The 25,651-nt window shown below is 46.0% G+C and overlaps 1 protein-coding gene across 1 annotated transcript in view; it reads left to right on the forward strand.

Annotated features, from left to right (window-relative positions):
• Positions 1 to 25,651, forward strand: part of LAMA3 (laminin subunit alpha 3) — a gene marked incomplete at its 5' end in the record, with an annotated part of 261,166 nt that overhangs the window by 7,747 nt on the left and 227,768 nt on the right. Inside the window, one exon of the mRNA XM_019526339.1 lies at positions 3,665 to 3,817. Coding sequence (XP_019381884.1) covers positions 3,665 to 3,817 — 153 coding nt within the window. The remainder of the gene's footprint in view (positions 1 to 3,664; positions 3,818 to 25,651) is intronic.

Below are 25,651 nucleotides of genomic sequence, written 5' to 3' on the forward strand. Positions count from 1 at the left end.
TGTGTGTGTGTGTGTGTGTGTGTGTGTGTGTGTGTGTGTGTGTGTGTTATATAAAATGTCTTTACTGGGAAAAATCTTAATATGCTCTACAAATAGTAACAAGTTGCATAACATTCTGTTTTAATGATGAGTAAACTAGATCACAGCAGGCCAAGGTTGCAAAGGAAGTTTGTCAGCCAGGAGCAGCTTGGCTCTTAGTCCTGTGCTTTAGGATTGAATGCTGCTGCTTGAAACTTCATTAACACAACCACTTCATCACATGAACAAAAAATACAGCCATCTCTCATTATTTACCAGTAATGCTTCACTAGCAGACTGGTTACTGAGATTTCATGCCAACACGCTGCCATGCTGCAAATTAGCAGAGATCATGAAAAGCAAATGGCAAATAAAGATAATCAAGTTAATAGAGTTCAATCTAGGAAGCAAGAGTTTGAATTTTTATTTTTTTGTCTTTGCCTTTTTAGGCAATTATTGAGGTTTTACAGTAGGTTGGGAGAAGGTACAGAAAAGGAGAATTCCCCTTGTTAAATATTTACCTGACAGGTCCTAGGTTAGAGGCTAGTTGTGATTTATTTCTGATCCAAGTTCCGGGAAGGATTACTGATAGCTCAGCCCTGGCACAAGGAAGCGTGTGCTGCTTCCAGTCTTTGTATAAATGGGGATACAGCAGCTTCTCTCTCCAGTTTTTAACAAAGCTCCATTGAGGCACATAACATGAATACTTTTGTAGTTTACCAGTGATAGTTGTGGGTCAAGAGGGGTTGAAAATTCTTTCAAGAGGCCAGGGAAATCCAGCCATGGAAACAATGTACACATAAAACCACTCCACCTCTCAAGTTCAAAGATATTTTAACTAGGGGAAGAGAGAGAATCTCTTTCCTCTTGCATTTGGACTTGCAAAAAATGGATAGAAATTAATTAAATTTCTTGGAAGTTTGGGCTCACATCATAAGATTTAGCAAGCCTGAGCACACACATGCATGTGCTGTGTCTTAAAAGCCAGAAATCACACCATTTACAGGTAAAATTAAGTCTGATATTGATAACAGCTACAATTGCAAGAAAATTCCTAGATAAGGCAATATTATGCACTATTGAGTGCTTTTCCATTGAGATATATTCAGGATTGCAAGTAATTGACCCTGCATACACTTGCAGTTTGGGCACAGAGCACAGCGAGCTGCCTTCACTTTATGAGCCATTCCAAGTAGGGCAAAAAAAGAGAGCAGAATAGCCCTAACCTTATTTTCTATAGTTAGGCTGGCACCTTTGTGCCTTTTTTCAGTGGGTAACATATTTTTTGCTGAAGGCTCTGCTTCTATGCAGCTCTAGAGGGAATTCTTGGTGGATCATCCAGAATTCCTCTAGTGGAGGGGTCTAAAATGTTTTTGTGTGTAGAGTGGCAAAAACACCCACAACCTCAATTTGTAAGATGTTGGTGTGCCAGGGGAAGATGTTGGGGGAGCTGTGAGGGGCCCAATCCTCATTGTGGCAGTGCAGCCCCAGCCCATTTTTCTGTCATCCGCCCTGAGGCACACATGCCAAGCAAAATGCCTTCATGTGCCATGCTTTGGCACCTGTGCTGAAGGTTTCTTACCCCTGCTCTAGTGGCTGTACTGCACACTCAACACAACTCAACCACTAGGGAGAGGCTGAACCTATAAAACAGTTCCCAACCCACGGTGTTCCTCCTGGTGAGCTTTTTTGTTAAGTTAGAGTCAGAAGGATGTTCAGTGAACATTCTCAGTGCAATGAAAGGCATTTCAGTGATTCAAATCATGGATATATGGCATGTCTGGATTTGTCTGAAAATCTGTTCAGATGAGAACTAGTGTTTGGTAGCACAAGTGTTCTATTGTGGGACCCAAAACTGCCAGGCATTATTATGGTGTAACCAAATTTTGCAACATGGTACCTCTGTTTTGTAAATGGATCCTTTACCTTTTAATGGGTGTAAGTTGTGAACTTTGGCATATACAGTATATGTGTAGACTGCTTATGGCATTTCTCAGTTTTCAAACAGATTTTACCATTCACAGTCAGGAGAACTGTGGGAGACAAGAAAATGGGATCTCTAGAAAATGCACACCTGCTCTGGCAGTGAATTCCAGCCCAGATTAAACAATATCTGGAGACTCCATCTGGTAGAATTGTGATGTGTACTCTACCAAGCGAGCTTCAGTGTGGCATATCTACAGATATTGCCAGTGGAAAGCAAGGGAGAATGCTATGTCCAACAATTTATTTTCCTTCATTTCTTGCTTGCTGGCTTGTTGGCAGGTCCTGTGGAACGTATTTTAAGTAACTAAAACTCCAGCTGTTTCAGGATAATTCTTTGAATTCTGAACTGAAAAACAGTTATGTCTTGAGCTTAGAACTTTTAAGTGCTGCAGCTGTTACTTGCACACTTCTAGGTTGTCCACTCTGAAGATGATTTTTCCTAAGAACTTTGTTTCTATAGCACTATAAAACCATGCAGTAGATCCTAAGGTATCTAGTACAGTTGTAGCACTGGACCAAAGCTGATGTATATGTATGAACAAAAAAGTATTATTTACATTCCCTTGACTATCTTTTTTGCTTTCAAAGTTTGGGTTTTTTGTACTTAAATTTTGCAACAATGTGATCCTTAAAAATACCTCCAAAAAACAAAAAATGAGCCACACCTTAGAAAATCTGTTGTTAAGGATCTGGGTAAGATAAAGTAGTCAGAAAGCAAAAGGTCCTGGACTTAAGGGGGGAAATGACAAACTAATATCTGAATCAGGAGGAATAAATGAGGGCAGCTGGATATTGTAGACGGACAAAGCAGATGACTGATAGAGAATGTGATGGTGAAAGAATTGTTTTTGATTATTTAACAGAAACATTAGTAGATTATGTAATATAGTTTCATAAAAGGAGAAACACTGTGGGTGGGGCTAATCAAACTGTTAAACTTGAAGCCAATTAGGTTTTCTATTACTGAATTGCCATACAAAGGACTTTGTGATAGAGAGAGAGAGAGAGAGAGAGAGACGGGGAAAGACGAGGCCGCTAGAATGTATCTTTAATTATAGAATGAAGTGCTAGAGCACAGCATCTGTAAATAACTGAAGATACCTTGGGATGCTCTCCTTATCCTAAAAGGCGACTTTCCAGATTTATATATCCAATGTATTTGTCATGGGGTGCGCTTTTCAAAGTAATTGACTCAGAAGAATGGCATAATATGCTATATAGCATAGGCAAAATTTGAGAGGATATTATGGATGCAAGTCAATACCAACCTTAGGTTTTATTTAAGTTCTTTGTCAAGACCAGTTCACCAGTAACTGTGTCATGGTTTTCTTGTATAGGTTATAGTAGAAGTAAGCCTTAATTTTGCTAAGGTAAAGTTATTAATAGCGAAGTGACCTGCTTTGATTTCTTTGAAAAGAGGTTTGTTTCAATTTAATCTCAGTATATAAATGTGAATGCTTATGTGATTTGATTTTTCATTCCATTTTAATTACTAGGCAAATGATCCTTACAATAAAGTTCACAGGAGAAACAAAACTTCACCACTTAACATAAATCAAGATTAGCAGTAGTATCCATCATTTGTAATTTACTGGCAAGATGTGCTGCTTTCTCATACAGATCAAACTACACATAAATCTTTGATTTTATTGTCTTTCAGGGGCAGTTTTGTGACTATTGCAATGCTGCTGATCCCAATAAAGCTCACCCAATAACCAATGCTGTAGATGGAACTGAGCGGTGGTGGCAAAGTCCTCCTCTCTCTTTAGGCTTCAAATACAATGAAGTGAATGTTACTTTAGATCTTGGACAGGTGAGTGTGTAAGCTGCTTGTCATGCCAGGTGGCAGTAGTTTTGATCATTTTCTGTGTCTGTGTAAAGATTTGGAGATGGAAAATGTTTGAGATAAAATAGTATGGCAGGCAAAGCTATGATTGTTTTGTATTCTGTATTTTAACTTAAGTGATTAACAGATTTAACTTAAGTGATGATCTTCACCATGAATGGCAACTGTATGGGTTCTTGCTGGTTGCTCTGAAATGCTATCACTGGAACCTGATAGTAATTCATGAATCTAAGGCTGTCCTGGACCAATTCCATGAAACTCAAGCTCTTTCTCCTATTCCATTTCCTTCTCCTCCTCTTCCATGGTGCTCTTTTCTTTTATGGACAGTGTTTAGCAGGTACTTACTTCAGTTTCAGGCGGATTCTATTGGTTATCTACTAGAAGTCTTTTGATCTCCCTATCATTAGAAGAGAAGCTTGAAGTAGACAGTATCTTAAACCAGGGGTTGGCAACCTGCAGCCTGTGGACCAGATTTGCCTTGCCCAAACCATTGTATCCAGCCCGCAGACATGGGGCTTTGGTGACATTTGGTGGGGAGAGGCTTTGGGTGTGGACAGAGGCAACCTGTGCAGGGCCTGGGGCAAATCAGCCCTGCCCCCACCCCGATCCCACCTGCTGCAGATCTGAAAAAGCTGCTGCCACCATTGGATGGATAGATACCTGTTCTTGCACCCACCTCTGACTCAGGATGGATCAACCTGGCTTGCAGCCAGAAAAGGTTGCCTACCCCTGTCTTAAACTATGGGGCAGAAAATTGTGGAAACACTTTCTGTCAGGTGGAATTGGAGATAACCAGGAAGCTGAAAAGCACAATAGGTCTATTTCGCAATAGTGCTTTTCTCTGAGTCCTGGGAACAGAATGATAGGCCTTGGTTGTACTTATAGATGCATGATTCTCTAAGCTTTTGAATACATAATTAGGGTTTAGATTCATCAGTATAGACTTCAAATCCTTGCACATGAGATTTACATCTTGAACAAATCCTCTTAATATGCCGCTCCACAGATTTGTATGCTTTTTGTATATACTTTTCAAAAGTTTTTTTTCTGCATAAAGCAGGTAAACGTAATAGCCCAAAACAGGACAGGATAATGAGAAAACGCAATTAAATATATTTTAGATAGAGTTTTTGTGATGCATGAAAACAACTTGAAAGCTAAATATTGTATATTTGAGGTAGGCAAGGTTCTTTGGACAGATATGATATCTTTTATTAGACCAACTAAATAGTTGGAAAAAAGTTCTTTGCAAACTTTCCGGCAAAAACACCCTTCCTCAGACATAGGGAGACTCTGCTGGGGTTATATGTTATTCAAGGTAGAAAAGAAAAGAAGCTAATTTACAACATACAGGTCTATGGAAATGGAAAAGTGGAAGTTTGGAGGACAATGGGTACAGATAGGAAGGGAAGCGGGGAGGGGAAGGAGATGTGTGAAGGAATGCAAGTGGTCAGCTGGAGGCAGGTTACCTGGGGTATCAGATGTGAGGCAGGGTGTAATACGTTTAAGGTGACACTGATCGTTTCTGCCTTGATTTCCATATGTCGTGTAAGATAACTGCTGTGAAGACGAATCATATATACATGTAATTCAATCTCTGCCTTCTATTCCATTTCCTTCTCCTTTTCCATGTTGCTGTTTCTTTCACAGCCAATATTTAGCAGATGACGATTAGAATCCACCTGAAACTAAAGTAGGCATCTGCAAGAAGCCTTCTGATTTCTCTGTCATTAAAAGAGAAGCTTGAAGTAGGTTGAGATACTTTTGCTGTGCATGTTACTATTGTTCTGCAATAGAATTCACCGCGTATCCCCATCTATCATTGACTTCATTTGAAGTCTCAGATCTCAGAACTTTGGAAATCAGGTCCAAAAGGTCTCAAGCTGGGGGCTAAAAATCAGTCTTCTCCCTTATTTATGGGAGGTGGAATTTTTGGGTGGTACATAAAATGGTTTTCTTTTGGAATATGGTAGCTGTTCATTGACATTGCTCATATAAGATGTTCAGTTTTCTATTTAATGAGGTTCCAGGTGGATTGACAAAAGGGGAGCGAGCATACTTCAATAATTAAAGAAAAAAGTTAGTTTTTATATGAGAGACTGCTTCTGTTTCACTGTGTGACCTTGGGGAAATTGCTGTATCTTTCTGTGTATTAGACCTCTGAGCCAAGTGTGGGCCTGCTGCTGAGAATCACACTCTGCCTGATCATTCCTGCTCAGTGCTTGCCAAGTCCTAGGAATTAGACACTGTAGCTGGCTTAGAGTGGCCTTGAACATGTGCCAAAAAGCATTCCCAACAAGTAGCAAAAGAGCAGCACTGGACCACTCAGGACCTTTTTCTGCTGGTAGTATCACCTTTTTCTAGCCACCTAAGTGGAGAGAAATATATAGTTAGTCTTCACTGGAGAGTTTTTGTATGATCAGCTCCCAGGTCAGCCTGCAACATTTGAGAGCTGAGCTATACCTGAGTTACTGTGCCCCCATTGATTCTGCATATTTTGTGGTATCCCTTTGTGGTGCTGTCAGGTGAGCTGCTCTGTGATTCTTTTCCAATGAATTACAGAATTTTGGGGGTGGGGGAGGAGTCAGTGGGGGACCATCAGTACTTGAGTGGTTTAGCTTGCATCACTGCTGTAAATAAGGAATGAGATCCCAGCTCGTGTGAGAGCCTCGTTTGAACTTCAGCCTATACCCCATAACAGGCCAGCTGTATGCTGTGTGAAGATTTTGTGTGGTTGGGTTAGGGGCAGCACTTACGTAAAAGCCTGAGCTCCTTCTGCAATGAAGATATACCCATTTGAAATCTAGGACTTTTGGTCTGCTCTGCTTACTAGTGATAATATTGTCTAATAATTATTCAATTTAAGACTGTATCACAATAATAAAATGGACTGCAGGAGACCTCTATCGAGTGCTGACCCTGAGCTTCCATCTGCTTCTGATGTACAGGATTTGTTTCACTCTACCAGATCCATATGCTTGTGAATGTTATAAATATTTCTTATTTTCATTCTTTTCTCTATTTTGATTTTTCAAAGTTTTAATTAGCTCTTTTCGCTAGACAAATAGTGAATTTGTGAGAAAATTGCATTCTAGCTGTTAGCCCCATCCTTTTCATTTAATAAATTAAACCTCAGTCTTAGGATCATTTTGATCACTTTTAACATTAGGTATACTTTTAACATTCTTTTTATGATACCCACACAACTGCTCAACATTGGTCTGACTTGTATCAAATCTTTTAACAAACACCATCTACTGATTGTAGGCCCCATCTACGCATTATGCTTAAGACATGTTTAACCAGTTAGTCATGTCTTGTCATCTAGTCACATGTTCAGTCAACTAATGGCATGATAAGAGGAGGAATAAACCACAAAGTTATTCCACATACTTTTGCATAATAACTTTGTGGCTCATTCCTATCATAACATACACATGCTATACACATGTGGCTTGGCAGGAAGTGCAGCCTGTGTGGATCACATATCAGATCCCATTGTGCTTTTACCTATATGTCTAGAGGGGCCTTTAGTAGCAAAAGTTCTTTGACCCCGATATACCAATCTACTTAAGTGTATACAACCTTCAATGTGATTTGATACATTGGTTTCAGTGGGAAAACTCAGTTGCTTAAAGGTAGTCATATGTTTACGTATTGTGCAGGTCTGGTTGCTTGAAAAGAAGGGAGAAATGGAGTTAACCATGTTGGAGAATAGTTTCTCCATCCCTTTTTTTTTTAACCCAAGGGAAATTTCCTTGCAAATAAGTTGAGAAAGAATAGGTATATTTATATATGGAACAACAAAACTGTTGTAAATTGGCCATCAAATACTTACAATTAGAGGAAGCAGAGTCGAGCATAATACAAAATGCTTTTCAATTGTGTGTTCCTGCAATTATATCAATTGGACTCTCAGTGGTGTCTCAGTAGAATCTGTAGTCAATCGTGAGTGGACAAAATAGTTCTTAGATGTTTGCATTATGGTAAAATTAGAGATCTAGTTCAAACAGAAAACTTCACTTTGGTGGTTCCATTTCACAAAAGAGTGAGATGAGGGTGAAACCCTCTCGGGTCTGCTGTAAAATTTTCTGCAAAAAACATGCTATACTTTCTCCTCTGGCTTAATGTATTATAGTTACATAGCTATAAGTCTTCTGACAGTGAACTCTCACTGTTTTCATTCATCATTGAATCAGACAGATTCTTCTAATGTTGTTTTCTATGTCTTTTTTTTCCTTCTGAATCCAGAATGTCTGCTCAAAGTTCATGGAGCTGGACATGACTTTCTAGGTTGCAGACTTTTGTTGGCTCTGGATTTAGGACCCAGATGCCTTGTGTGGTGGGCCAATAGGGCGTGTTCCTGCACTGAGCCACCCACCTCACTGTGCCGGACCACCTACCAAGCTCCAAGTATCTCCCTGGGGGCACCTCACGTCTGGCTGACCCCCTTCCTAGAGCACACCTGCAGTCTGGGGGTAATGCTGCCACCACTCATGAGTCTTGATCTGTTATTGGCTCTGTGCCTCGTGAGGTACACAGGCTTTATAGACTTGAAGGGGGTACTCGACCCACTGTAAGAACTTAAGGTGCTTCTCTTAGTTTGAATCATAAATAGTAGTCTCTCTTCAGACCAAGGGGGCCCCAAGGCATAATCTAGACCCTCTCTCAATAAGTCTCCCATAACAGGTACAGAGGAGAACTTTATTGTTTACAGGAAGTAAGTTCAAAATAGGGTACAGGGTAGAGCAATATCTGAGAAATACCTTAGAGCACATGGGTTGGCTGGGTAGCCTTTGATTACGCATCTGTGTTACTGTAAGCTATATCTAGTTAGATTTCAAGTAGCATGCTCACAAGTATCATCCGGAGGCTAATAGAGCTTTCCCCTGGAGCAGGCAGTTTGTAGGGTGTCCATGTGTTGAGAGAGAGAGAGAGACAGCTGCTGAAGTTTGGCTACTCTCAGTGTCTTCATCATGGCTGCTGCCCTTCCTCCTGGGCAGTCTTTAGCTTATATAGACCTAATGACTTCATTTACCTGATCCAATGAAAGCCAGCAGTTGTTGGCTGCCAGCCAGTCAATTTGAAATGCATCACTGGTTGCCGGGTAGACTGTCAGGGTCTCTAGCCCCCCACTCCCAGTCATGATGTCATTGCTTAGAACAATGGAGAGTTTAAGCACCCCCCCCAGGTGTGTGAAGCTAGTCATGTTGACAAAGGGAGCAGGTTCCCCCTTCCCTCAGAAATGTATCCAGCTCAGGTTACAACACTGGGTTGCCTGAAGCAGATAGGGGCAGGGGTGCCCCCCCTGCAGTGACCATGGTAACCAAATTGTCAGATGGGTAATAAGCCTGATAGCAGAGTCTGGGGAGAGACTGACATGGCATTCTGCCACACCTTGTTCCAGAAGGGACCCAACCCTCAGGCCAACCCATGACCTTGCCATTTGATAATAGGCAAATTTATGGATACACAGTGATAAAAGAAAAAAAAGCAATACAAGCAATGAAGCAATTCTATATATCTACCAATCCTAGGGCTGTCATCAGAGTCAAGAAATGTCTGGCCAGGACACAGGCTTCACTCTAAGGCTCTCTTTTAGGTGTCAGATGTCAGCATGTCAGCAGCCTGGTGTGGGATGCTGAGACCCCTCTCCCCGCCCCCCACTGGGGTGGATGAAATGGGCTGGTGGTGTGTCCTCTGTCCATGATGGACACAGGGACCCTTCCCAAAACCAGAATTTCAGGCCCCACTCTTTGGCCTTGTGAGCTGGTACCACCTTATTTCATGTTATAGAACAGTGTGGTACATGCTTCCAGTTTCTCAGGCTGTGTCCTTGTTTGTTAGACAGTCTGCCTCTGAAGGCTGAGAAAACTGTGCGAGACCCAGGGGCTTTTAGAAATTAGTTAACCACTGCTGCCCATCCTGAACAGACACCTATAAACCAATTTCCCAAAAACAAACCTTTACATACCATTTTCAAGCCATCAACTTTCAGCAAATGTGCTTGTGCTTTATTGACACCAATATCATGCTTAACAGTTCCAAATTAGTGAGGTTTTGTGTATTAAATAAAAAAATGTTGTATAACATGCTATTGAGTGATCCTCTTAATAAACTCCTATGGAAAACAGAAGGTATCCAGTGGTAAATGATCTCCAAAATAGTTTCCTCCCACCCCTTTCTTTGCAAGTAAAATATGATGAAGAGTTTAAACCATGGGTTCTTTACTGCTGATAACAGACAAGTTTCTGAGGCCATGACCATACACCTTTCCTTTTATGGCTAGATGAGAAAGACGTCCTGAAACTTTTTTCTATTGCAATGAGTTATGGTTTGGATAAGCTGCAGAACCTCTGCTGAAAGCTGATTTCATCTATTAGTGCTAATCTGTAGAGAATATTTAGAAACAAAACAGTGTATAGTTAGGTTTGAATTAAAACCTGCTCTCATTTATGCTTTAGCATTTACACCAGTCTTTCTCAGACTGGCTCTTAAATCAAGGGTGGGCAAAATACGGCCCGTGGGCCGCATCTGGCCCACGAGGCCATTCTTTCCAGTCTGTGGGACCCCTAAAAAATTTAGAAAATTAATATTTATCTGTCTTTGGTTCCTGTCAAAAATGACAGGGGCTTCTGACCTGGGACCACGTGGATGCCCTGGCATGGGAACCTCAGGTAAGGAGGTGGGGAGGGGAGGGGGAAGGGCAGGGAAGGAGCATGGCTAAAAGCAGCCCCTCCCCCACCCCATGGCTGGTGCTCCCTGCTGCAGCGGCTTGCAGCCCACACGGGGCTGTCCAGAGCAGGCACAAGCAGCCCCAGCGTGGGGCACCGGGTACAGGGCAAGTGAGGGTCCGCTTTTCCCCCCTGTGCTCAGCACCAGCTTGTAACCTGCCCCCGCTGCCAGCCTGGGCCCTGTGCTGGCTCTGGGCTCGCCTGTCAGGGCCTGGCTGCAGCAGCTGTGGCCCCCCTGCTTGCTGCGCTGGGGAGTGTTTGCTGCTGCTCCCCACCAGGAGCTCACGTGCTGGGAAGGCCAGAGGTGGCAGTGGCAAACATAGCCCAGCGCGGCAAGCGGGGGGGACCGCAGCTGCTGCTGCTGTGTGCAGACCTGACAAGCGAGCCTGGAGCTGGCACAGAGCCCAGGCTGGCAGCAGGGGCCAGTTATAAGCTGGTGCTGAGTGTGAGGGGGAAAAGCAGCCCCTTGCCCACCCCATGTCGGTGCCCTGTGCTGCACCTGCTCGCAGCCTGCCTGGGGCTGCCTGTGCCTGCTCAAAACAAAATGAGGGCAGGGGGTACATGGCAGGATGCCCTGCTTGTGCCCCCTGCCCCCCAGTCCTGCTGCCCTGTGCCCTTCATCCAAAACCACTGCCCCCAGCCCTGCTCATGGCCCTTGCCCCTCAGCCCTGCTGTCCCTTGCCCCCACACTTAAAGCCCCTGCCCCCCAGCTTGGGCTCTGTAGCTGTCAGTAACTACCCAGAACCCGGGTCAGCTGGAAACATCTGCTCCCTCTCTGCCCCAGCCCCAACCTGTGTCTGCTCAGGACAGCTCCAAACAGGCTGCTCGCAGCTGCAGCAGGGAGCGCCAGCCACAGGGTGGGCAAGGAGCTGCTTTTCTCCACACTCAGCACCAGCTCCTTCCCTGCTGTGGAGCAGGGTGTTGGGGCTGCATGCTGCCCCCCACCTGTACTGCTGGGCTGGGGGGCACTGGGAGTGAGCAGGTGCATGGGGTCTACACCGGAGTCCTGGGCCAAGTGCCAGTGGGGCCCAGAGCAGGGCGGCAGGAGTACAGGGGTCCCGGCCATCAGGGGCTCTATGGAGCTGGGCCAGCTCCCCACTCTCCCTGCTGGTGCATCCCAGCCTGGCTCCACAGACCTCTGCCAGCCTGCGCCCCGCTCTGGGCCCCACCAGCGATGGCCCGGAAACATTGGTCCCAAGATGGTGACCAGGGGGCGGGGCACCTATCAAGAGGCGGGGCTACCCACGCGGCCCTCCACAGCTTGCCAAAACTGGGTAAGCAGCCCTCCGCCTGAAATAATTGCCTGCCCCTGTCTTAAATGTACCCCAGGAGGTATGTGGTAAATCTGTGGGGGAGTGGCACTTAACCTTTTGTCCCTGTGAACTGGATGAGTGGGATAGGGCCATTCTAGGGAAACGGTAACATGTAGGGGGTTCATGTGCACACCCTGAGAGTGCTGGTGCACCCTCTGTCAGGCTGCACTCCTTACTTAGGTGATGGGTGGGGGGGCAGGCAGGAGCATCAGTGCACCCCTGTGAGCACCAGTCAGAATGAAGCGCTGGATGAAGTGCTGTGGCTGCTACCAGGAGCTCTGCAGCTGCTTTTAGGTGAGTGAGATTGGCCATGGGGGGACCCCCCTCCCCCCACAATTGTCAAGATTGGCTGCAGGGGACCCCCTCCGGTCGCTGACTGGATACTGGGGGGCACATGCCCCTCTTAACTCAAATGGCACCAGTCATCCATGGTCTAGGGCCTGGATGGTATGCCATGTGCCATGTTTGGGTCCCTTACCACCTCCATGCAACATCAAGCATCTGTATCAGGCCTTGCAGTGCCCTCTACCACCCTGCTTGCTGCCCTGCACTACCCTAGGTGGCCCCAGACTCTACCCTGATTTAGTCCCTGTGCACCAGCCTGATCAGCATGGCACTGCCTGGAACAGCCCTGCATACCTTCCAGTCAGCTCTACTCCACCCAGATTGGCCTTATGCACTGCCCTGCATGCCACCCTGTGCCTTCCCAATTGTCTGCAAGTGCCCAATCTCAGGCATGAGGTTATGCTATCTGGCCTGTGAGGCCCTCCACAAGTCTGGAAATTTGGCAGCAAGGGAGTGGCTACTAGCTGCCACAACTTCCTTGTTACTAAATTTCAGATCTGTGGGGAACCCCAAAGCCTTGATGACATGGCTGTGTTGTCTGGATATTGCCTGTGGGCCATGGGTTGAGCACCCCTGCTCTACAGGGTACACAAGAGGAAGTAATGGAAAAACAGGAGAAGGTAAAGAAAAGTGTAAATGGAAAGAAAGAAAAAAATTAAGAAGAAATCTACAGTGTCTCCCAGGATGTTGGAGAGATTAGTTTGGTTGTATTTATGTAAAATGGGGATAGGCAAACCCCTGCACCAGGGGTGGTGCTAGGAGAGGGTTTTGGGGAGCTATAGCCACCCCAAAATTTGTCTTATGCCCCCATGTAGCTACCTCTCCCAGAGCTACTGCTTCAGTGCCACCTGCCCTGCACAGCTGTGTCTGCAAAGGTGCAGTGCTCCTGGCAGGAATGGTGCCAGTCTCTTCCTGGTGGGGAGGCTGGGCTCAGAGTGGGCAGGAGTGGGGCAGGCTCAGCTGCACAGGGCGGGCTGGCAGTGGTGGCACTGGGAGGGGTGGTCATGGGAGAGGGGCTAAGGCGAATTTTGGGGTGGCTATATCCCCACCAAGGCCTCCCTAGTGTTGCCTCTGGCTCCCAGCTCAGCCAAGCCCTGCCCTGGCCCAGCCCTCCCACCAGGAAGAGGCTGGCAGCACCCCTGTCCAGCACATGTGCCAATTAGTGGCACATGGAGACATTTTCCTTGGCATGCCAGGAGGTGTGCTGAGGAAATTGTTTTAAAAAAAATTGTTTTAAGTTGCAGCTCCAGGCTCTCCAGAGCAGTCACAGCTCCCAGCACCACGGCAGGCACCAGGGATGGAGAGCGGAGGCAGGGATGCAGGGATGCTGCCTCTGTTCTCTTGACCTCACCCCCAGTGCCTGCCACGGTGCTGGGAACTTTTAAGAAGCTGCCTTAGGTGTGGGGGAAGAAATGTCACTGACACAGCACCTAGAGCTGACACTGAATGTGGCAAGGTATTGTGGGCAACTCATAGGGGGGCACAGGGGAGCATGTGCCCTTCCACCCCTGCCTCCCCAATTTCCACCAAGGCCTCTGGCAGGGGCCCAAGCACCCTGAGCCACACTACTGGAGCTGGGGGTGGGGCTACAGCAAGCTGCCTGAGCCCAGCCACCATGTCACAAAACAAGGTGGCACTGCCTCTGTCCCCACCCGTCTGCCTGCATTGTTGGGGACCCAGGAGGGGAAGGGAAACCAGTGGCGGTAGCCATTGCCTCATGGGCCCGATGTCCTTTCTCTCCATTTTTTTTTCTTTCCCCTCTTTTTTTCTCTCTCTCTTCTTTCCCCTTTTTTTCCTCTTTCTCTTTTCTCTCCTTTTTACTCTTCTTTTTTCTGTCCTCTTTTCTCTTTTTTCTCTTCTTTCTTTCTCTTTTTTCTTTCTTTCCCTTTATCCCTCTTTTTCTCTCTGCTTTCTCTCATCTCCTTTTATCTCTTTTCTCTTTTTCCTTTTTCCTTTCTCCCCATCACTCTTCTCTCTTTCTTTCTTTTTCCCTCCCATTTTCCTCTTCTTTTTTCTTTCTCTCTCTCTCTCTCCTCTATCCTTTTCTCTCTTCTCTCCTTTTTTCTCTTTTTTCCTCTTTATCTTTCCCCCCTCTCTTCTTTCTCTCTTTTTTTTCTCTCTGACATCATAACATGCTTAACAAAAAAAAGAATATACAACAACAAAGGTAGTGTATGGAGTTTTAGTTATTGTCACCAGGTTTCGAATTTTTCGAAAACTTGGTATTTACTGTAAAAAAAACCAAAAAAAACCCCAAAAAACCCAAAGCAACATTTATGATTATTAACTGTAGTAATATGCAATGCATCCTGTACCCCCTTTATTTTTGTGATGGACTGGCACTACGGCATGTTACATGATAGACGTCATGGTTTTCTCAGCACTCCAGCCAAAAATGTTGCCTACCCCTGATGTAAAATGTTACTCTCTTGTCATCTGTAACATAGAATCACAAGGACACACAGTAAACTTAAAAGGGTAAATGACACCCAAAAAGTCAAGAGTTCTACTGATCTACTTTAACTCTGTTTTCATCAATGTAGGTTTATTGTAGATTTCCACTGGATCACTTCCCCTGTTCCTCTCCTTCCCTACCCCCCACACTTGAAGAATTTATTTTATCTATGTGTGCCTACACATAGATGTCCTCATCTCCCCCAGGTTAAATGTTAAGGCTGAGTTGAATAAGTGGAGAGAAACGGTGGATCTAAATCTTCAGAAAGAGAGCTGATGAGCACTTGGAAGTTTACTCTTAAGTGTGAATTTTAAATTGATGTTCTCCAAATATTATTATGGCACATTTGGCATGTAAAGAAATGCAAAGAAAGAAACGCATACAATTTTCACTTTGCACATTGGACAAGTTCGTGTGTTTCTTATTCCTAAGTGCTTTCTGAAAAATCTGTATGTGCCAGCCACCTATGTGAGAGTCCTCTCCAATGAGCAATGCCCCTTCCAGGGGCTGCGGGAAGAGGATGGTGGCTCCTGCCACTATGCATACCCTGGGAAGGCATGGGGGCATGTGCCCCCAGATCTGCATACGGGGCAAGGGCAGGCTGCTGCTGCTGGCTGGGGCCAGGGGCAGTGCTGGGCTCTTCCTGGCAGGGGGCTGGGCCGGGGCAAATTTTGGTATGGTAAATTTTGAGGTGAATGAAGCCCCCGCCCATAACCTCCGTCCCAGCACTGTCACCACTTGCCCCAAGTGCAGCCTGACCCAACCCCCCCACCAAGAAGAGCCCAGCACCACCCTGGCCCCAGCCCGCATTGGCAGACTGCCCTTACCCTGTGCGCACATCTGGAGGCACAAGCCTTCCATGCCCTTCTGAGGTACATGCAGTGGCAGAAATCACCCCCCTCCACCTCCACACCCACCAGGCAAGCCACTTGTGGCTCCATCCTGCACCGTGCCCTGCCTTGTCCCAGCTGTACAGCACCTGCTCCTACCCCAGCCCCAGTCCCACTCCCTCCCTTACTGCAGGGGCCTCAATCTGCTCCCTCCCACACCCCTTCCCCCCCCTCCATGTCTCACAACAGACTTACCAATTGGATGCTGCTCTCCAAGCTGTCTGGCTGCATATTGGAAATCAGACTGGTAGTGGCCAATATGGTCCGTTAAAAATTGGCCATTGGTGTCTGCCCAAAAAATCTCTATCAGTGCACTGTGTTGCAGTACAGCAATTAGGATTTTAGAGATTTTTTTTTTCATCACTGTAGTATCAGCCTTTCGTTAATGAATAAACCTCACAATATCCCTAAGAAGTAGGATGGATTATTCTTATTTGTCAAAAAGGAAAAGGAGGCATTGAGAGATGTGAGTAAGTTGCCCAAGGTCATACAAAAGATCTGTAGCAGAGCCAAATACAGGAAAGCTCAGTAACTCAAATTCAGCACTTGGTTTTCACTGTGATCTAGTTTTACAGCTGAACAGCAAAATAGTCTATTGATTAATCATCATACCTATCTGTCATAAGGGGGGGAGGTGAAAAAAAAAGAAAACTGAGCCATGAACTTTAAGCTAGAATCATGGCTTTTGGAAGACTTGAGGCTTTTATGTGATCTGATGATAATTAACTTTTTAAATATTTAAACATTACTCACAAGTTGGCAAATGCTATGAAGTGCTTTTACATAAAGCATGTCTCATAGATAGAACATGTCTGTATGTTGGTAACCCTTTACTTGCTCAGATTCACAAGACTGCTGAGAATATGAATCAACTATTCCTAATTGTGGCTATGTGACTTGGTTTAAAACAATCTCTTCTCTTTTGTAACAAATCTGACTTTTTATATGCATTTGTTCCCAAAATTACAATAGCTGTAATAGTCATTGTTTCAATAGCAAGTGTCAAACCATGCAGTCTTTCCTCAGGCAAAGATCTCAAGGCACCAGGAGATTTGTCTGGGTGAGAAATATAGGATCCAGTCTATTAAAATAATCATCATATCCATAGTACCTGGCAGCTGAAGATTTCACAGCATTTTTCAAGTAATTAAGCATCACAACTCCTTCATGAAGTAAGTGATAAGTGGGAAGCACCTTGTTCACCACCAAAGTGCAGTCAGTTCTGGTATGGAATCCATTAGTGCTCCATCTGTACAAAGGAATTTATTTTGCATGCTAATTAGGACAGAAATTGAAGAATTTGACATAAATCAGATTGCTTTCCTTGGGACCTCTTGTGTACCATTGCCCTCCTTTCTGTTTCCATCTTGGGTTGGGATCCACATAGTAGCACTTTTCGGGATAAGAGCAGATCTGGGAAAGCTGTAATATTGCCCCACCTGCACCCAAAAACAGGCAGAAAAGTTTTTAAAAAAATCCTCCCCCTACCTTGTCCCCTTCCTCACTGTATCAGGAACATTTGGTTCTGAGAATTTTAATCTGCAGAGGAAACCATGTCAGTGCTTTTCAAGTAGATCATATAAGATGGTATGGTTGAAAGCCAGTTTTTATTTTACCCAATCCTATGTCTCAACCTGGCTCTCTGACATCTCTTCCTGAGTGTGAATATTTGTTAATGTAAACTTAAACTGAATGTAATCTTTGATCTTTCCTTTCAAATGTCCTCATGTTGCTGTGCTTTCTCTCAGTGTTAACAACACTTGCATTACCCCTCTCTCCAGAGCTGAGTCTTCATTATAGAGTCTGCACAAGTATGGGATCAATCCTTCAGATCCTTACTTGTATGAATAGCTTCAATGTTCTCTGAAGGAATAATAGGGAATAGGGAAGAAATTGTGTGCATTGGGTTTGGTCTCAGTCCAGTTTCCAGTGGAAAAGTGCTTGTATGAAAAACTCCACAATGATATTTGACATTAATTGGCCCATTTGATGGCCAAGGGCTGAATGGACCTGGATACTAAACTATGCTTTCACCTCTAAAAGCATTCCTTCCAGAACATAAGAAAGGCCCATTATCCAGGAAATATAACTAACTTCACTCTACTGTTGAGTGTAAGTGAAGGACTGCAAGTTGTGAGGCACATTTCACAAGCACTGAATGCACACAACTATATTAAAATAAAGACCGTACACTTTGGCAGGAACAAAGAAGTGTCATTTATAATCACTGACTTTATTGCCTACAACATAGCCTGACATGGGCTCCAGAGACAAAGCAAACTGTGCAGCAGCTGCTTCTGCTCAGGGCTTTCTTTATTGACCTAGCATCAGCAGCTAGTTTAAGTGGTAAAATGGCATGAAAGTTGCAAGCCTAGTAAATCTTGTAAATGAAAACACAAGTGGGTACTTGAATCCTAATGAGAGGAATTTTCTCTTGCTGTGGTTTTGGCATATTCTGCTTCGATTTTAGAATTAATTATTTCTGGGTGAAAAAATGTGGTGAGAACACTGGTTCAGCTCATCCTGAGTCAGTGCCTTTGTACTATAGCATCATCTGCAAACTTTGTGGTTTGGAATTTGACAAGCATTAATTTTAACCAGTAGTAAATATTTCTTTGGATAGGTGTGGTGATCCTTAGAATTTGATAAGATGTCAACAAAGAAGGATGGAAATAATCCTGCCTCCATCCCAAAGAAAGTTTGGGATATTAACTAAAATGTACAAGATCATAAATTGACTACATTTAAAGAATTATTGTTTTCAGGGACTGATCTTAAAATTAAATTTTGGTAGTGCTGAAGACCTTGATGCCCTGTTTCAGCAAAGCACTTAAACATAGGTCTAAAGATAAGACTATGCCTAATACTCATTGAAATCAGTGGGGCTAAGGTTTATGGTTGGACATCACTGACATTGGAGCCTCAAATCATTTCAGTACTAAGATTCCTTAGCACCTCCCAGGAGGTGCTCATCACTTTTCAAAAAATTTCTTCTACTTGGGTAGTCTGGTCTATGTGTATAAAGAATCAAGGACTAAATATTGTTGATCTTGGGTTTATGACACGTTTTTAACCAACTTCTGAATTATTTCAGTACAAGGAAGGTGAGATTGACCCTTCTCCCTGTTGATAGGCATTGATCTCCCAGTAATCCACTTTTCTCCTGCTAATTGTGTGTTTGCTACTCATGGGAATTTCTTACCCTTCCCCTCTGCTTCCTGTGCTGTGGCAGAAGTTACACATAAACCAATTTAAGTGATCAGAAACTGGTTTAAATCTGTAATAGAACAGTTCAGTGCACATAAACCAGTGCAGAACAGAAAAGTTCAGTGCACATAAACCAGTTTGAAAATGGCCAAAACCAGTTTTAGATAAACCTGGTTGAATGTACTATCAGACTTAACTGATTTTGGTCAAACCGGTTTATGAAACTTCCAGACTCCTTGCTGGTTTAAATCACAGTCCCCCAGCATCCCAGCATGCTCTGCAGCCCTGGGCTGTGCTTTTTGCTCCAGAGAGCAGGGCTGGCCCCACCCCTCTGCTCTCTAGCCAGAGCAGGGGTGGCATGTGGCCAGACACTGACCCAGCATGGCACCCTAGGGTAAAGGGAGTGGGGGAGTTATTCCCTTCCCTGTCCCCCTAGGGGACCCTAAGCTGGGTCTGCCTGGCCAGGGTATAGCAGCCCCTGTTAGGCATTCTCGCCCCCTGTCACTGCTTGAGCAGAGCAGGCAGGGGGGCATGGCCAGCCTCATCTGCAGTCTCAAGAAACGGGGATAGAGGGTGGTTTAATTCCCTCCTCCTCTGTCCCACTGTCACGGAGCTAGCCCGGGGCAGAGCCAAGCTGAGCATGCAGCTGGGGAAGCAGCTCCTGCCTGGCAGCCCCTTCTACCCACTGGAGAGCAGGTCCTGGGCCGGCTCTGGCCCTGGCAGTGGCACGCATGGTACGAGCTTGCCCTGTCAGCCCAAGCGCTATTACCTGTGGTTGCTGGGTGCTCAGCTGGGTGCACCCTGCTCACTGGCTCCCTACCTGGTGGCAGTGATGGTGGTGCAGCATGGCCCCATGTACCAGGCGCCAGGCACAGCATGCTACCCCTGCCGCTACTGCCATTGCTGTCATGGGGGCCCATTCTGACCATACTAGTAGGTGCTGCCCATGCTGCTGAACTGCGGCTGGCTGCTGGGCAGGCAGACGGCGGCTGTTGCAAAGCTGAAGGGGTAGTGCTCCGCATCTGGTATATGAGGTTGTGCTGTGCCTACAGCTTTTCTGCTGCTGCTGCTTGGGGTGTGGCCAGACACCGGCTTGGCATGGCCCCTCTTAAGGCAAAGGGGGAAAGGAGGATGTTTATTCCCCCACCATTGCCTCTCTCACCAGGGGACTGCAGCCGAGGTCTGCCAGCCCTGGCCACAGCCACCGCCGCTCACCCCTGGCCAAGCAAACTCCTGCTGGGGTTCCCAGTGGGGAGAGGAGAGGTAGGGGGAATAAACCTCCTCTGCTCTACACTCCTTGGGACACTATGATGGAGGCTGCTGCCCTTTCAGGGTCCCCCACTCCCCTAACTGCTCCAGTGGCAGGGGTGGGGGCATGGCTAGACACCAGCCAGCATGGCCTCCTGAGGCAAAAGGGGCAGGGAGGGGGTTTATTCCACCCTCCATCTTCTCTTCCCTGTGGGACCCCAGGTTGGACCTGCTTGGTGAGGTGCAAGTGGCGGAGGCAGCGGCCAGGGCTGGCACACTCTGGCTGCAGTTCCCCAGTGGGAGAGGGGATGAAGGGTGGAATAAACCCCCTTCCTGCCCCCTTCGTCTCGGGGGGCCATGCGGGGTGGCATCTGGTCACACCCCCGCCCCTGCTGCTGACCAGTGAGGGGAGGGACCTTGACAGGGCAGCAGCCTTTGTCATGGTGCCCCTGGAGCTCAAGCAGGGTGGGGGTTTATTCCCCCCTGTCTTCCATATTCCACTGGGAGCAGCCCCTGCAGGCATCCCTCCCAACACCAATGGCGGGGCAGGGATTTGGCCAGACTCTGGTCTGGCATGGCCTTCTGAGGCAAAGTGGGCAGGGAGGGTTTATTCCTCCCTCTGTCCCCTCTCCCACCGAAGGACTGCAACTGGGGTCTGCCTGGCTGGGTGGAGGTGGTGGCTGGGGCTGACAGACCCTGCTTATGGTCTCCTGGTGGGAGGGGGGATGGATGGGGAAATAAACCCCCTTCTTTCCTCCTTCGCTTAAGGGGGCCATGCTGGGTCAGAGTCTGTCCACGCCCCAAGCAGCAGTGGCTGGGAAGCTATAGGCACAGCACAGCCGCGTGTACCAAGCATGGGACACTACCCTTATGGCTTCCCCACCTCTGTCTGCCTGCCCAACAGCCAACCACAGTTTGATGGCATAGGTAGCACCTACCAGTATGGCCAGGGTGGGCCCTCTTGGTGGCAATGGTGGTGGGGAAGCCGTAGGGTAGAATCTGGTGCCTGGTACAAGGGCCGTGCTGCACTGCCACCGAGCAGGGCAATGGTGAGCAGGGTGCACTCAGCTCGGCACCTGCAGCCCAGGGGATGCAGGTAATAGTGCTGGGACTGATGGGGAAAGCCCATACCATGTGTGCCAGTGCAGAGGCCAGGGCTATCCTGTGTATTGCTCTCCAGAGGGCAGAAGGGGCCACTGGGCAGAATCTTTCTTTTATGGAACTTTGCTCCAGGGCCCCTCCCTCTCCCAATCAGGCCTTTGCTCCTGGGCTGTCCCAAGCAAAACCTGGCTCTGGCAGCTGGGAACACACAGCAGGATCCCCCCTGGCTGGGAGGGGGGCTCTGGGAGTCCCGGGCCATGCCAAACCACAAGCAGGGGGAAAAAGCCTGGCTGACCCTGACTGGGGTCCCTGCAGACCAGGGTGAGGGTTTAAACCTCTCCCCAGTCGTATTCAGTCTGCTGGGTACTGGCCACACCTCCTCAGTTCAGCTTCCCTCCAGCCTGAAGGGAAGGGAGGCCTTGCTCTACCACCCCCAGCTTCTAGCCTGAGCCACTGCAGGCATGTGCCTGCATTTCCGGAATCAAAAGTGAATGTCTATCCACTTTTAAATCAATTCAGTCTACTCAGGTAGGCCTAACCTGCAACGTTTTAATCATTTTGGGTTCCGCCTTTTTGAATGTCTGTCCCTAGCCCCTGTGATCAGAAACCCAAAGAAGAATGTCTTGTAGGGCTGTGCGAAGCTCTGGCCCCTGATTTGATTCGGCTCCATTCACTGGCTGAATTTCTGAATCAAATCGGAGGACCTTTTAATCTCTCTGAATCTAATTGAACCCTCTGAATTGATTAGGAGAGTTTTGGAAAGATTCAGCAATTTGGACATAAACACAGCTTTAAATGTCTTTTCTACATACCTCTAGGTAGCAGGCAGCTTGTGAATGCTGCAATACTGGGCACATGGAGTATCCCCCAGCGCGCTCTGCAGCAGACCTGGAAGTGGACCAGAAGCACTTCCGGGTCTACCGGAGACTGTGCTGGGGGGACCCCTGTGCCCCACCCTGGCTTAGCGACTGGTTCCTCCTGGGTCTGGGGGGGCACCTGGGGTCCCCCCATGGCTGATCACCAAGCCAGGAGGTGTGGGGGAGCCCCTGGCGTGCTCCCCAGCAGACCCGGCAGTAGACTGGAAGTACTTCCGGTCCACTTTCAGGTTCGCCGCCAAGCACATGGGGGTCCCCCGTGCTTCTGTGGGACGCTCCATCTGCCCATGTGGAACCTCAAGGTATTTAGAAGAAAATTTCAAGCTGTGTCTATGTCCTAATCGCTGATTCTCCGAATCATTATCGAATCTTCAGATTTGGCTGAATCAAATCAAGGACAGTGATCCGAATCAATCAAATTGCTGTCCCTGATTTGGGCCGAATCTGAATCGAATAGGCCCCACTTCACACACCCGTAATGTCTTGCATTCAAAAACTTGTCTAAATTTATCCCAACTATGTAGTTTGTCCAATAAAAGATATAACCCTAAGAAATTCTTGCTTCTCGCTTAGAAACTCTTCAGGCTGTTTTCCCTGTAGACAGTAAATAAAATCAGATCATGCGTCTGCTAGTAACGACTTTTAGCACTACTCTTGGTAGCGTTTGTACAGCAGGGTGTTTAGTTTGTATGAGCAAGGTAGATATGCTGTTGTCTTTCAGGAAGCATACAATGCCAAGCAAAAAATGATCACTCTACAAATTATAATGATATTGCTGAAAAGGATACAAGAAGAGTTGTGTTTTAGTTTAACCAAAAGTTCTGTTCCTCAAAAGCATACAGTATGTTTTGTTCTCAGTTATTTTCAAATTATATGGTAGGAGTTTCTGTATCATGTTACACAGTAAACATATTCTGTTGCCCACATATTTAAACACTGTATAGAACTCACATCCTGAAAACAAGAAGTTGTCTCTGATGTCTAACACAACTTACCTGGTTTGAAATTAGTTTCCTTCTTTCTACTATATGGATTTAGCAAGACCTTTCAGCAGTTCTTATTGTTACTGGAAGGTAAATTGGTGTTGAACTTAAAAAAAACAAACGTTTGAACTAGTTTAAAGAGAACAGTTGTTAAGCCTTTCTTCCAGCACTGTATGAAACAAGTACAATGCTCATTTAATTTATGCCACATTTTTGTTGTGTAATGTTTTATTTTCAGCATCAAATGAATACAGTTTTTTATTATGTTAAATTTCTATATCTGGACAAAGGGTTAGGAATGTAGAAAGGTTTATGCTAAATTTTTGGTAGACTGAATTGTAGGAGATCAAAGCCATATATAGCACTTAAGGCTTAATACACACTTGCTTAAGTTTACGTATGTGAGTAGTCCTATTGATTTCCTTAAGACTATTGAAATGTGTGAAATTTCAAATCTTTTTTTTTCTGTGTCTTTCTGGACTCTCACCTGGCCTTCTGAAGTTTGTCCAAAATGTTTCTGGTTCAACATTTCTTCCCTTTTTGAATCTCTTTGGCCCCTATGGCCCTGTATTGCCACATCACATTTCTTGTTTTCCATTGCAAGAAACAATCTGTCCCAGTCCCCTCTCTGACCTTATCTCCTACCACATTCCTTCTCTTGCCTTGACTCTCCTATCTGCAAATTACTCCTTCATTGTCATTGCTTCTTTTTGTTCTCTTGTCTGAGGCTAGGGGCAGAAATTACACAAACTGGTATAAGTGATTGGAAACCAGCTCAGATATGTAACACAAGAGAAAGTCAGTGCATATAAACCACTTTTAGAATGGCTGAAACCAGATTAAGACAAACCTGGATGGATGTAGTATCAGACTTCACTGATTTAGGTTAAATTGGTTTATTGAACTTCTGTCCCAGATCTGCTCCAGATTCAAATTAACTCACAACCCCCACAGCATCACAGGATGCTTTGTACCTCCCCAGTAAACTCCCCTTGCAGGGTGGGCAGGCTAGCCTTGGCCTAAGCTGTCTGCCCCAGTTGAGCAGGGAGGTGTGCTCTAGAGCAGTGGTCTCCAAAGTGGGGTGTGCGCACCCCAGGGGGTGCGCAAGACAATCCATTGGGGTGCGGGAAGAAAATATTAGAACTTCTATTTCTAGTTCTCTTTATATAAATATACATATATTGGGGGTGCGTGCTCAAAAAATTTTTACTGATAGGGGTATGCGAATATAAATATACACATATTGGGGGTACATGCTCAAAAATTTTTTACTGATAGGAGTGCGTGATCAAAAAAGTTTGGAGACCACAGCTCTAGAGCCCTGTAGCTTGTGGCCTGAGCCACTGCAGGCATGTGGCTGCATTTCTGGAATCAGAAGTGAATGTCTGTTCACTTGCTTATTGGTTCAATCTAGTTTTAGACTAAACTGCAAAGATTGAATCAATTAATCCTCAGGTTTTTTGACTATCTGTACTTAGCCTGAGTGTTTTACCAAGCCAATCCTTATGCATGGAATTTGGTATCAAAGCCCCAACCTTGTTACTACTGGTCATTCAAGCATGGATAGTTTGAATGTTTTAAATTTCAGTTGGACTTTTATTAATAAACAAATAATAATAACAACATTCATTAACATTTATCTATTGGATTGTATCATACAGATCATTAATTCATTCCCCACATCATCATTTATAGAGCTTCTTAATAAATTTATTTTTGTAGGAATACCTATATTTAGATATGAATTTGTATCTCTGGATGGCTCTTGTCACTACTGAACATATTGTAGTAATACTTGTCCTCCCATGTTGATACGGACAGATTGCCTCTTAAGTAAAAGGGATCTCAAATAACTTACTGAATAATGAATCTGTGAGATTACCAACAAACATGTATCCTCTTTTCAAACATATTTTCCAGAGTATATAGTTTCTGATATCAAGAAGCTATCCAGCTAGGTCACTGGACTACTTTAATGAACTTTCTCTTTAGTGTTGTCACAACAAGCCGCATGAATCCTGGAAGTGATATGTATCATTTTAACGTGCAACTTTCTAGCCAGTGGTTGTTGTAAGAATACAGGTTTCCCTTGCTTTATGCTGTACATGCCAGGGAGGTTTGTAGTGGTGGCGGCAAACGCCCCAGCCACCTGAGCAGTGGGGCTTCTCCATGCCTCCCTGCCTGAGGGCAAAGGGGGGGGTGTCACAGCGGTGGTGCCCCCCCCACTGCCCTTCCCCGATGCCCTCCAGAACAGCTGGCAGGGAGTGGGAGGCGGTGGGCAGGGAGGGAGGCGGGGTGGGGGGAAATGAAGAGGGGTTCATGGTGGTGGCTGTTGTCAGGGCCAGATGGCAGGGAGTGAAGGAGGGAGGAGAGCAGGAAAGGGGCCCCCAACAGCAGCTGGTAGGAAGGAGGAGGCGGCAGAGAGGGAGGGAGGCTATGCAGGCCCAGGCAGGCACAGGATGGGGGGAGGTGAAGAGAGGGGGGTCATGGTAGCAGCTGTTGTCAGGGCCGGGCAGCAGGGAAGGAAGGAATGGAGGGGAGGAGAGGGAAGCAGGGTCACAGTGGCAGTGCCCCCCCCCACACACACTGCTTGGCCCCAACAAGAGCCAGCAGGGAGGGGGAGGTGGTGGAGAGGGGGGAAGGGAGGGAG

Source organism: Gavialis gangeticus, unplaced genomic scaffold (assembly GCF_001723915.1).
Source record: "Gavialis gangeticus isolate Ggan-Ray unplaced genomic scaffold, GavGan_comp1, whole genome shotgun sequence".
NCBI lineage: Eukaryota > Metazoa > Chordata > Crocodylia > Gavialidae > Gavialis > Gavialis gangeticus.